The following is a 12,240-nucleotide window of genomic DNA, read 5'->3' as shown; positions in this document are numbered from 1 at the left end:
GCTGGAGCGTCAGTGAGAGCTGTACGTCTTTTTCTAGCTGAGATTCTTGTGGGTGGAGAGGTCAAAAGATAGGGCGTGATTCCCCAGAAATGACAAAAGGAAATGACTTAAAATAACAATTCACCAATTTTACTTTAGGCAGCAGCAGCAACCTAAAATTTGAGGCTGGTTTGCTACGCTTCATGAAGAACAAGATACTTGAAAACCAACGTTAATGTTATACTTGGCACTTCTTTTCTGTGGTACGCAGACCTTTCCCCCTTACCATGACAAACACTTAAACCAGCACACACACCACAGAACCATCCATTAAAATTCTTTAAGGAACTATTTTAGCCAGAGTTTTTCCGATTTCAGTCAAGTTGGCTCTGTATTCCAAAGATGATTACACTTTAGCAAGCCATTTTGAAAAAGTCTGCATGTTAAGTAGCTATAAATGTCAGGAAATCTAGTTGCCTTGATGAAATAATAAAGGGTGAGATAGATAACCAAGTCAAGAGTTAAGAGCTATTTTTAAAACGGGGGTTGATATATGTGAATAGGAGGATACCAGAGGCCCGATGCACGAAATTCATGCAAGGGCCTTGGCCACGGCCCCTGCCCGCCCCGCAGCTTTGTCCGGTAGAACATCCGGAAGGATGTCCGGTCTAATTAGCATATTATGCTTTTATTATTATAGATTATGTGTTTTATAGGAAAAAAACTTTTAAGAAACACTTAATATAAGATCGTTTATATGAAGCTTCTCATAAAAAAGGATTCCTGTTGTTCTTTCATAGACATTAACCTATGACACATTTCATGGCTCCTCCTTTCCTGTCTCCCTCAAAACCGTTTCTGATCGGTGCAATGCGCCCATCCTTCCTTTCCTCCTTCTCTCCCAGGTCAGGAGAGGATGTGCCTTTCCTCAGGTCTAAGGACATGCTCACGGGAACTCCTCAAATCCCAAATCTTGTTGCTTTAATGATCCCCTCTCTCTGCTTCTATCTCCAACCCACTCCATTTAACAAGCAAACTCTCTTGAGTTTCAAAATAACATTACAAAAGAGTTTTATTTTTACCTATAAGGAATGGAAGGTAATCCATTACTTAGCTAAACAAAAACTCAGGAATAAGGCTAACCTAGGTCATAGAAAAGCTAAGAAAATAAGTTAAATAGCGTCAAAACCAGTTTGGCTCAGTGGATAGAGCGTCAGCCTACAGACTGAAAGGTCCCGGATTTGATTCCGGTCAAGGGCATGTACCTTGGTTGCGGGCACATCCCCAGTAGGGAGTGTGCAAGAGGCAGCTGATAGATGTTTCTAACTCTCTATCCCTCTCTTTTCCTCTTTGTGAAAAATCAATAAAATATATTAAAAAAAAAAAAAAAGTAAATAGCACAGAAAAACCTGACAGCAATAATCACTGTGGTAAGTCAGAGAAGAGAAAGTTCCAGGACTGTTTAGAATGACTTTTCCAGCAACAGGAGTTCCATCAGCCATGTAGGATAGTTATAATGGCAGATCGGTCATTGTATATGTTTTTATTATTGCTCTACTTCCTGCTTTACTGAGGCTGAGTTTTATTTGTAAACATGATTCTCTCTTTTTAAGAATAATCTCCAAAAGCTAAAAATGTTAACAAGATCTTAAATATTTTAAATCCCCAAGTATGTAAGAACTCCTCCATTATATACGATAATTTCCAGATTCTTAAAAAAAGAAAAGAAGCCGAAACCGGTTTGGCTCAATGGATAGAGTGTCGGCTTGGGGACTGAAGGGACCCGGGTTCAATTCCGGTCAAGGGCATGTGCCTTGGTTGCGGGCATATCCCCAGTGGGGGGTGTGCAAGAGGCAGCTGATCGATGACTCTCTTTCATCGATGTTTCTAGCTCTCTATCTCTCTCCCTTCCTCTCTGTACAAAAACAATAAAATATATTTTTTTTTAAAAAAAGAAAAAAAGAAAAGAAAAGAAAATAGCACAAGATGCACTTATTTTATGTTAATTCATCATAACACCCGGACAGAGAACGTCCATACCTGCATAGGCCCAGGAATGCAGGATAGAACTCGCTCTATGTTCTCAGAGGTCACCTCAACATCGTTCACAGCAACAAGGACATCACCTGAGAAAAGAATAACAATAAAAGACAGTCGTGGGACTATCCCCAAACCTAAAAGATCTAGAATTGAAACATTAAAAATGATCCATTATGACCTTTTTAAAATACAGTGAAAAATATGGTCCAGACATTCAAGGGCTTGTCCAAGGTGAAAAAGCTCACTAGTGGCAGAGCTCACCTTCCATTCCACTCTTTCTTAAACTACAACAGACCAATATTGTACCGCGACTGAACACAACCCAGGAATATTACAGAGATGAATATTCTCATTTTTTATTCCATTGGGAGAATTATGTAAAGCCGAAGGCCACATGGAAAATTGGCAGCATAAACCAAGTATTGCTCTTAACAAAATTGAATCTAACCACTTATACCCAAAGTGAAAATATTCAGCTGAAATTTTATTTAATTAAATACATGTGGTACATCATAACTCAAAATGCTGTGGAATTCACTGTTGTTGATCTGTGTCTATACAAAGCTCTTTGTTTCAAAGGCCCCACCATATCAAAACCCAACACATGTTCTGGTAAAAACTTCCTTTGCCGTGGCTTTTCTTTAAATGTGTACGTTTATAAATCGGGGGTAGGGGGGTGGTAATATAATAAAGATCAATCTTAAAATGGAAATTTACAACCACAACATAATTAAAGGTAATATCAAAACACCAGTAATTATATAATACAAATACAAAAAATAAAGTGCAAGTCCTTGGCAGAAGGAACAGCAAAATGGCACCTAAAAAGGCAGCAAAACTTCCAAGACCCCAGCAACGCAGCATCAGAATAGAGATCTGCTGTCTTGAAAGGAGAGAAGGAAGCGGCCAGTCTCACTGTGCTAGCCAAGCTCTTCACTCAGAGGAGGGCCCCTCTCCCGTTGGACAAAGGCAGCGCCGCCAGCAAGCTCCATCCCCAGGGCAGTTTTCAAGATCCTCCGTCCTGTGGGTTACCTCACAGGGCAACCACAGACCGCACTGTGAAGGGAACTATGACAAATTTCCATCCCAGAAGCACTTTGTGGGACTAGCAAATCCTCTACGACATTAAAATAGTCTGTTCTTTATTCCTAAAATATATAACTTTAAAGACAGAGAACATAATCATTATAAAACCTTTTAAAAAACAGAGAAAACAATCACCCATACTCTCCCAATATTAACCCAATACTATTAGCACTTTGTTGTATTTATACTGACTTCTAATTATCCTCCCTGAACATTTTCTTTTCACTTATTTTATCCATGCAACCAATACATGTTTTTCAGGGCTTATTTTGAGGCAAGCATTTTGCTATACACCAAGGATGAAAGGATGAAATAGTCATCTTTTTCTGACACCTCTCTCTCTCTCTCTCTCTCTCTCTCTCTCTCTTTCTCTCTCTCTCTCTCTCTTTTTTTTTTTTTTTTTTTATTTATTAGAATATCAGAAGCTTTTCCACCATAAAACTGAAATCATGAGCCTTTCTTTTCTGGCATTTTATTGCTAGTTAGTATACATGCATAAAAGTGCACACATTATAGTACAATACAATACAGTGAATTAGCAAAAAACGAACACATCCATATAACCACTCGGGTCAAAAAGTAGACTACTGGCATCCTGCGTATCTTTATGTTAAAAATAAACAGTAGGACCACCATGGTAGTAGTCTCTTTCTCTCTACAGCTTATTTTCTTTCCTCTTGCACAGATGGCACAAAAAGATCAGGCCTGGAGGTAACTGGCATTCCTAGGAGGTTCGGCAGGTCAGAGTGAGGATCAGGGGAGAGGACATACAGAATTAGGAGGCTCACTGGTTATAAGCCCTCCTTTTTCAAGAGAAAAGGGTAAAAAGATTTTTAGAGATTTATCTATAAACCAGTCCAAACAGGTATTCAGAGTAGAAGCCCCAGATAACTACACTTATCCTTCAGCACCCACGGAAGACTGATTCTAGGACTCCCCACAGATTTCAGTATTTGTGGATGCTCAAGTTCCTCATATCAATGGCACATTATTTGCATAAACCTACACACCTCATCCCATATGCTTTAAGTCATCACTAGATTACTTATCATACCTAATACAATGAAATGCTATGTAAATAGTTGCTATCCTGTATTATTTCTGGAATAATGACAAGAAAAAAGCTTGTACATGTGCAGTATAGATGCAACTATCCAGGGCCTAAACTACATAGTACGTGTCAAACCAAGTAACAATGTTCTTCAGAATATTTCCCATGTGAGGGTGGTTGAAGCCACAGAGGTGGAACCCACGGACATGAAGGGTCGAATGTTTAAAGAGAATGCATGGGCTGGAATTTCCCATCATGTGGGATCCTAAAATGATGAGGGTCAGCAACAACAAGGCAGGGTTTCATAAGCAGGAATTCTGGACTCCTCTGACAGAATTAAAAGATCTAATCTTATAAATATTTTAGTCCAATCTCATCATTTTACAAAAAAGAAAGCTGAGAATCTGAGAGAATGTAGATTGCATTAGCTTCTGTTCTAGTTACTACCTATTTGCCACATAACGAATCACCCAAAAACTCGGTAGCTTAAAGCAACCATCATGTTAAACTTTGTGCGGGAATAATTTACTGTGGTCGTCACTTTGCAATAAATACAAACGTTGAATCATTATGATCCCACCTTTTAAGTAGATCACATAGTGCCACATACACAGTAGTCACAGGCCCACCCAGATTCCGAGGGCTGGGAGGGGAGAGACACACAGACTATAACTCTCTATGGGACTAGGATCAGCGTGACATTGTAGGAGGAGAACGTGGGGATCTTGTTGCACCCCTTTGTGACACACGCTTGGCACAGATGCCCTTCCTGCTCAGGTCCTCCTTGCAAACCCCTTTCCTGGCGCTTACCACGCTGTGCGAAGCTGCCGGCCATTTCTGGCCCATCTCTTCCACCACAGGAGCTCCACAAGAGGAGTGTTTGGACCGTTAGTCTTTGAGGTCCTGGCATCTAGCAGATGCCCAAATAGTTATTTGTCAAGCCAAGTTTAGGCAAAATAAAAACATGTTTTTAAAGTACCAATAAAAGTTCCTTTATCCAACTCTCTTAGGTTAGATCAACTTAAGACTGCCAGCTTTTAGCACTGTTAATACCATTAAGTTTTACTCATAACATATTCTCATCTGTGTCTAATTTATTTATAAGTAATAAAATTACTGCTAACTCAAACATTATCTACAACAGCTTAAAAGGTATCACTAACGCAAAATGCTCATCTTCGTATATATTCAGAAAAACTTGTGGGTTTATTTTCCCTCCCTGCATATTGGTGGGATTGTTTTATGGCAAGCACCCTTAAAGGGAAATTTATGCACAGCACCAGTGTTAAACATGACAAATGGAACGGTTAAAGCCATTCCAAGATCTCAGTGCATTCAAGTGCAGACATATAATTTTAAAGTTCTTCTGTTCATAAAATTATATATTTTTGTATAATGTTATTGGACATGTCATTCCACCCTAAATTATCATTGTACAATCAACTTATTTTCTCTTACTTTTCAGTAAACATAACCAAGTTGACAAAGTTATATCCCATTCATAACTCAGAAATTAGTTAAGCTGTCCCCTGGCCTAAGCAAGGCACACAAGCTTATTAAATAAACTAAAAGCGTCTATTTCCAGAACACAGTGCTGGGCAGAACACTCACTACCTTAAACAATTTCACTACTGTCCCAAATATCGTCAAGGAGCCCTTAATCTGTTAAGACCCTGGCTATACTGGTAATTCCATTTTGATCGCATTCCTCACAGGCATCTCTAATCCCGCGTCTCAGCAGACAAGACCTGAGGTTTAGCCGCAGCACTTACCAATTACCACCTGACCGCTCTTCATGGCCGATCCTCCCGGCAGCAGGCCGTGGACCACCAGCCTCTCTCCGCCGGCCTGCTTCCCGGCTCTTCTCCAGCTCCACTTGGTCTGGTGGATGATCCCAACCAGCACTTCCAGAAGCTTGAGCTGCTCTTTGGCTTTGGTGACTGTGAGCTTTTTGGGGTTTACGTAGACAGTCACATCTTTGTACCTCTGTTGTACAATGACGCCTGTTTTCTGATTGGACTGATGCTTTAGAATGGAGACGGGCCCACTATCGTTGCTCTTTTTCTTATTATGGCGCTTGGGTAAAAGTCTCCTGCTTCTTAAAATTTTGGTAAACCGCTTGAGTTTGGGCTCATACTTTTTTCCTTCTTTGTAATAATCATCCTCTTCAATAATAATCTCATTTTCACTGAACCTGACATGATTCACAACAGGTGTCTCAGGAAGGAGGCTTTCTTCTTCACCCTCACTCAGTTCCAAATAAAATAGCTCTCCATTTCTCTGCACACTGTCCAGCCACTCAGGCTCAAGATCACTATAAAAAAAAAAAAAAGATAATACAAATAGCAGCCAAACAAGAAAAAGTCATGCCTTTCTAGCACAGGGGTGAGGGTAGGGGCAGGGGGCAGGGAAATGGGAGATAGAAAAGTTATTCTATATGATTATTAGAATCTCATTATTTCTGGTGAGTACCAAGACCTTTTTTCTGGAGGATGCTTTTTGTAGAGCCTGGAAGAACAGGGATTGGAGAAGAAATCCAAAAGACACAGTCCTTGAAAAGAAAACAAATAAAAAAACGAGACGGGCCAGGACCGGTTTGGCTCAGTGGATAGAGCGTCTGCCTGCGGACTGAAAGGTCCCAGGTTCGATTCCGGTCAAGGGCATGTACCTTGGTTGCAGGCACATCCCCAGTGGGGCGTGTGCAGGAGGCAGCCGGTCGATGTTTCTCTCTCATCGACGTTTCTAACTCTCTGTCCCTCTCAATTCCTCTCTGTGTAAAATCAATAAAATATGTAAAAAAACAAACAAACAACAAAAAACAAAACAAAACATGAGATGGCCCCGTTCTAGAATCTGAGTTTGTGTTTAAAAAAAAAAAAAAGAAATTAAGTTCTGCCCCTGTGTGGTTATTGTTCACATTAGACAATTTCACTGGACAATAATTTACATTACCAGTTGATCATGCATTGTATCCACAGATGTAAGCCATTTGGAAATTGTACATAAAAATATCCTATTTGTATAGAAATTTTTCAGCATTGCTGTTATGTTAAAATGAAAGCTAAAGACTGGTATTAATAGATATTATTTATAGAGTAAGTTTTAAAAACAGAAACATTCCCTTCACTATGAATAAAAATCGTTGCTGAAAACCATTTATTTATTTATAAAATATATTTTACTGATTTTTACAGAGAGGAAGGGAGAAGGATAGAGTTATAAACATCAGTGAGAGAGAAACATTGATCAGCTGCCTCCCACACACCTTCTACTGGGGATGTGCACAACCAAGGTACATGCCCTTGACCAGAATGGAACCTGGGACCCTTGAGTCAGCAGGCCAATGCTCTATCCACTGAGCCAAACCGGTTAGGGCTGAAAACCATTTATAATCATAGTTAATAATGATCACTTCTATAGCCTATAATTTCTGTAAAATTCCTTTTTATGAATAACTGTAGTAGGAAAAGTAAAACACATATTACATAATCCATTATGTGACTGTAAAAGAACTTTAATTGGGAAGCAAGACATTGAGAGAAACAAAATTATTGCTATTAAAAATGACTAAAATAGCATTAAAAAACAAACAAAAAAAATACTTAACCTTAAGGTAACACACCTAACTACAAACTCTATCCTATTCAATATTATGAACGTTTACCTTTCGAACTGCGATTCTTTAAAGCAAAACACGTTCCGGTGGAAAAACTAACTAGTGGAAAGAGTCTTTTTAAAAACATGAGCTGTAATATCCTGGCATGAAAGGGTATAATTTGTGTCCTAATCATTCCATCAGATAGAAGACAGTTTGGTTTTCTGCAGTATTAGCAACTCTCATTCTTTTTACTTAAAAATCTCTTTTTAGTACCAGCTGGTTTGGCTCAGTGGATAGAGCGTCGGCCAGAGTTTAATTCATGAGATGGCGAGTGACAGAAAGAGTAGTCAAGTGCTAATTTTTTGAGGCCTTTGGACCACGGGAAAGGTTTTGGATTTTGTAGAATAGGGCATTGATAAAGAGTTTACCTTTACATGTCAGATATCCTCGGATAGGTCTACTTTGACAAGAAAATGAAAGAAGGATTTGAGGTGGACTCAAGAGATGAAACCAAGTAGGGGGCTTTTTCCATCATCCAGGCAGAGATGATAATGAAGGCAATAGTAGAAAAAATGGAAATAGGAAAAACATTTAAGAAATGGTTGAAAATCACCAAGACTATGAGATTGATTAGATGAGCAGATAACAGAGAGGAAATGATGAATGTTGATTAGATTTCTAGTTGGTGTCTATACTTTCATGCATCCTCTTATTTTTATTTTTAAATACATATTTTTATTGATTTCAGATTGGAAGGGAGAAGGAGAGAGAGATAGAAACATCAATGATGAGAGAGAATCATTGATCGGCTGCCCCTGCATGCCCCACACTGGGGATGGAACCCATGACCCAGGCATGTGCTTTGACCTGGAATCAAACCAAATCTGGTTCATAGGTTGATGCTTAGCCACTGAGCCTCACATGCATCCTTTTATGTGTACACTGGAGGCCTGATGCACAAAATTCATGCAAAGGACTCAGCCCTCACAGCCCCAGCTTCGTCCAGAAGGACGTGTGGTCTAATTAGCACATTATCCTTTTATTATTATAGATATGCATAGACTCATTCTACACTAATGGGGACATAATTACCATATACACCATCTTCCCTTCTTACCTTTCACTGACATAAACAATGTTAAAAATCTATGTTCGTATATAAAAACATAGGGTTATTCTGTTATTGTTTTTAAAAAGTAGAGCCCAGCCGGTATGGTTCAGTGGTTGAGCATCGATCTATGAACCAAGAGCTCACCGGTTCGATTCTGGTCAGGGCACATGCCTAGGTTGCAGGCTCCCCAGTGGGGGGTATGCAGGAGGCAGCCAATCAATAATTCTCTCTCATCATTAATGTTTCCATCTCTCTCCCTCTTGCTTCCTCTCTGTAATCAATAAAAAATATCTAAAAATAAATAATAAGTGGAATGTGTGTATCTGTATACATGTCTTTGTGTGTGTGTGTGTGTGTGTGTGTGTGTGTGTAAAAATATATATTTTTTCATTTATCACTTAACAATTTAGAAATCCCTAATGGCTGCATTAATTGTCCATATTAGAGATGTCACACATTTGGTTATTCACCTACCGATAAGCTTTGTGTTCGGTTCCCTCCCCACAACAACACAGTAACCATCTTTATGAGAATATACAGATCTTTGCCCAAAAGAAAAGACTATTTCCCATGTCCAACAACAATGAATGCATCCCATTTTCTTAACCTTTAGATGAAAAAACAAACAAACTTCCCTTTAAGAGGAAGAAGAAATTTAAAAAATATATAAAAAGGGAGATAAGCGAGAGACACAAACAAGAAGAGGAAATGAGACAAGATACTACAAAAGAAAATGACGTGTAAAGTGAAAACAAAATTAGTGGAGAAGACACAGAGACCTTGGATCTTTGTATAGATATTCCCCATTCCAGGAGATGGACCTACTGCTTCCAAAGACCAGTATGTGGAAAGTGAAAAATGGTAACCATAGCAAAGAAGCCTGGCTGACATGACATGACTAAGAGATGCAGGCTGTGAGGAACGAGGGAGGACGGAGAACTTCACAGAACACAGGGCACTAAGGAGACCTGCTGACTAAATGCAACACGATACCTTGGATTAGATCCTGGGACAGAAAAAGGACATGGTAGAGGAATGGTGAAATCTGAAGAAAGTCTGGAGTTTACTTAATAGTACAGTACCCCAATACTAACTTCTTATGTGCTGAGTAATGTGCCCCAGCTGGGTGAGATGTTATCAACTCAGGGGACCCCCTGAAGGATATACAGGAACTCTGTACTGTCTTCGCAACGCTGCTGTAAATCTAAACTTACTCCAAAATAAGAGCTTTACTTTTAAACAGGAATTAAATCTAGCAGTTTTAATTCAGATTTTTGTAACACCCGGGTCACATATAGGCAACAACATGGATAAGTCTCAAAATAATTATGCTGAGTAACAGAAGACAAAAAAAAATAATTGTCCATACTGTATGATTCAATTTTTATAGAACTCTAGAAAAGACAAACTCATCTCTAACGACAAAAAGCAGATAAGTGGCCGAAACTGGTTTGGCTCAGTGGTAGAGCATCGGTTTGCGAACTGAAAGATCCCAGGTTCGATTCTGGTCAGGGGCATGTACGTTGGTTGTGGGCACATCCCCGGTGGGGGGTGCAGGAGGTAGCTGGTCAACGTTTCTCTCTCATCGACGTTTCTAGCTCTCTATCTCTCTCCCTTCCTCTCTGTGGAAAATCAATAAAATATATTAAAAAAAAAAAAAAGCAGATAAGTGGTTGTAAGGAGTGGGGACATGAGTAGTCTCAGGAAAACACATGGGGAAACTTTTTGTTGTTGTTAATCCTTACCTGTTGTTAATATTTTTCCCATTGATTTTCAGAGAGGGAGAAAGGAGAGAAGGAGGAGGGGAGAGGAAGAGAGAGAAACATCAACGTGAGAGGGAACATCTACCGGTTGCCTTCCATACAAACCACCAACCAGATATCAACCCAAAACCTAGGTAAATACCCTGATCAGGAATCGAACTTTCAGTATGCAGGAAGACGCTCCAACCAACTGAGCCACATAGGCCAGGGCTCCAGTCGTTTTTAGTTTCAATGGAAGTTCCTTAGCTTTTTATAGCTAAGTTATTTTTAAAAAGGGTCCCAGTTTCTCTCTCAGTCAAGGCTTTAAACCTAACAATAACAAAAAGTCACCTTGAAAAATCAAAGAGCTAAGTCATAAAAGTGTTAACTTTGGCCACAATGAACTAACAAATGTTGCTTCAATTAGTTGGATCATTGTAAACCAAAACAAAGAAATGTGGACTTGCAAGTAAATGTATGATTTCTGTTATTTCCATACTGAGACTAGGCACTGGCTTCCTCAACCCAGCCTACCCACCAATATTACCTCAGAAGCTTCCCGAGGGACTTGCCAATGTGGCAGGTGAAGATATACTGTAGTAATCTAAAATTTTCCTATTACACAATGTCTTAAACAAATCTACTAAAAGTATATCACCAAAAAGTTCCCAAATTAAAGTTATTTTGTATTGACAATCTCATGCAGTTCAAACTGGTTTTCATTTACAAAGCATGTATGAAACAGTGATAACTTCCAGAAAGAATCCTAAGTGTCCAGTCAACCATTCAACCAATCAAAGCATGCTAATGATATGCTAAGGCTGCTCAACTGCTCACTATGACGTGCACTGACCACTAGGGGGCAGACGCTCTGACTGGTAGGTTTGCTTGCTGCTGGGGTCCAGCCAATCCAGACTGGGTGAGATGAGCCAAACACACCCTGGAGCCCTCTTGTGGTTCCTCCCCAGCTGGCTAACCTCCCATGTCCATCCCAGGCCCCAATCGTGTACTGGTGACTTCCCTTGGCCTGGCCTGCACCCTCTCACAATCCGGGACCTCTCAGGGGATGTTAGAAAGCTGGTTTTGGCCAAATCTCACAGGCCAGGCTGAGGGGGTCCACTAGTGCATGAATTCATGCATGGGGCCTCTAGTATTGAAAATAATTAACTAATTAGAACCCTGACAGTTCAGGATACTTTATGTGAATCAATAAGCAGCATAACTGCCTTAAAACCTTCATGTAGGCAATGAAAGACAATATCTCTTAGCTTTGATGAGAAAGATTACCCCCTATTCCTTTGATCAAAAAGTTGTCCTGTCCAAGTTGGGAAGGCCACTTCTTGCTTTGGTGACTCTGCAGCTTAGGGAGGTAAATAGCTAATGTCACATGGAAAGAACAAAACTGCCAATCTGCTCAGGTCAACAAATCAACTCTCACATCCTACACACCAAGAATTGGCAGCCATAAAGTCAGAATCTTGGTTACAGACCAGCAAAACATTTTACAATATAGAGATTTACTGTCCTTTTATGATTAGGAGAATAAAGACACTGGAACATGGGAATGATCACTGAATGACTGCTATAGAAAGCTTAATAATCATTTAAAAAAATTAAAATATAACACATATAT

At 39.6% G+C, this 12,240-nt stretch overlaps 1 protein-coding gene across 1 annotated transcript in view; it reads right to left on the bottom strand.

Annotated features, from left to right (window-relative positions):
* The window catches only part of INTU (inturned planar cell polarity protein), a 45,901-nt gene that overhangs the window by 32,349 nt on the left and 1,312 nt on the right, over positions 1-12,240 (bottom strand). The window contains exons 2-3 of the mRNA XM_036424564.2: positions 5,929-6,470; positions 2,020-2,105 (exon numbers count right to left, since the gene is read on the bottom strand). Coding sequence (XP_036280457.1) covers positions 2,020-2,105; positions 5,929-6,470 — 628 coding nt within the window. The remainder of the gene's footprint in view (positions 1-2,019; positions 2,106-5,928; positions 6,471-12,240) is intronic.

This window comes from Pipistrellus kuhlii, unplaced genomic scaffold, assembly GCF_014108245.1.
Source record: "Pipistrellus kuhlii isolate mPipKuh1 unplaced genomic scaffold, mPipKuh1.p scaffold_m20_p_8, whole genome shotgun sequence".
Lineage (NCBI taxonomy): Eukaryota > Metazoa > Chordata > Mammalia > Chiroptera > Vespertilionidae > Pipistrellus > Pipistrellus kuhlii.
The sequence above is the reverse complement of the archived record's forward strand: the minus strand, read 5'-3'. Positions and strand labels throughout refer to the sequence as shown.